Source organism: Lottia gigantea (assembly GCF_000327385.1).
Source record: "Lottia gigantea unplaced genomic scaffold LOTGIsca_13517, whole genome shotgun sequence".
Taxonomy (NCBI): domain Eukaryota; kingdom Metazoa; phylum Mollusca; class Gastropoda; family Lottiidae; genus Lottia; species Lottia gigantea.
In genome coordinates this window covers 1-1,177 of record NW_008707530.1, presented here as the reverse complement: position 1 = coordinate 1,177, position 1,177 = coordinate 1, and the positions used below count along the sequence as shown (strand labels likewise).

The 1,177-nt window shown below is 38.2% G+C and overlaps 1 protein-coding gene across 1 annotated transcript; it reads left to right on the top strand.

Moving 5' to 3' along the window:
- Positions 1 to 37: 37 nt before the first annotated feature.
- Positions 38 to 346, top strand: LOTGIDRAFT_177042 (hypothetical protein; the record flags this gene model as incomplete). The annotated part of the gene is made up of 1 exon (XM_009049421.1): positions 38 to 346. The coding sequence occupies one exon, from the start codon at positions 38 to 40 to the stop codon at positions 344 to 346; it is 309 nt and encodes a 102-aa protein (XP_009047669.1).
- Between the last annotated feature and the right edge of the window lie 831 nt (positions 347 to 1,177).

The window sequence follows — 1,177 nt, the reverse complement described above, 5'->3', positions numbered from 1 at the left end:
GAAGTTGATTAGATATGGGAAGAAATACAAATTAAAGATGTATCCTCGTTTTCAACCTAAACTTTCTGCTGCTAAATCAGTTGCTATTGGTGGAAAGTCTATCTCACCCTGGATTGATGCAGCTTATTTTACCTATGGTGCCTCTCCTGCTTCCAGTATGAATGGGATTATTTACACTATTAAAGGATCTCCTAATACCTTTTTTGAAGGCTTTTATTCCATTGGACTATCATGGAGAGGTCGTAGAGATGGACAGATATACACAGTTGATAAGGATTTATATTCCTCAGCTCCTTGTGATGATTTTGAGGATTTAGGAATGGATGGAGTAGGGTCCAGCCTGTAGACCGAGGGGCCACACCACGAGCCGGAGTCCCGGAGGGCGGAGGCGATCTGTGTTAGGGTCCAGCTGCCATGGAGGATGTTATAGTTCTTTCCCGAGTTTTAGGGTCCATTTGCCGTTATATTGATTAATTAAATTTAAGAGGCTTGAACATTTATATTATTTATTAACAATAAATTACATTAGCAGATTATCATATGGTATTCTTCTTCTTTTTTAACCAATTGGAAATTCCAGTATCTGTCCTTCGACATCTTGGTTTGATCTGGCATGAAATTTGCCATACAGATAACTTTCGGGCTTGCAAAATGCTTGGTTCGGCTATCATACTTTGCGCTGAATAGGTAGCCATCCTTTAAGTTTTCCAGTATTGTGTAGTTTACGCACTGTTCATCATCCCTTGTGTAGTTGAAACAGCATATTGGTTCTGGTATAATAGTAATACTAGATATACGCGACGCCAAAAAAGGTCGAAGACGTTAAAATGGCTCCAAATGCCAAAAAACACTGTGAAAAATGTAATGTTGATGTGGTAAAGTCGCAATGGGCAAGGCATGAGAAGACTAAGAAGCATAAAGAAGGAAAAACGAAGAGAAATTGAGATAACTAGTTTTGACTAAATCGGCAAGAATATTGTTAATCATGTTAGCAGTTTCTTTGAAAATTGGTTTCGGTAAAATGGCATAATGTTTAGGATTATTCAGTTGATTCTCTGCTTCTGAAACGTAATCCTCCCTATTCAGAATGACACAACATGAACCTTTGTCACTCTTTTTAATAACAATGCTATCGGCTTTCTTAAGTAAGTTTAACGCTTCACGTTCCACTCGTGTG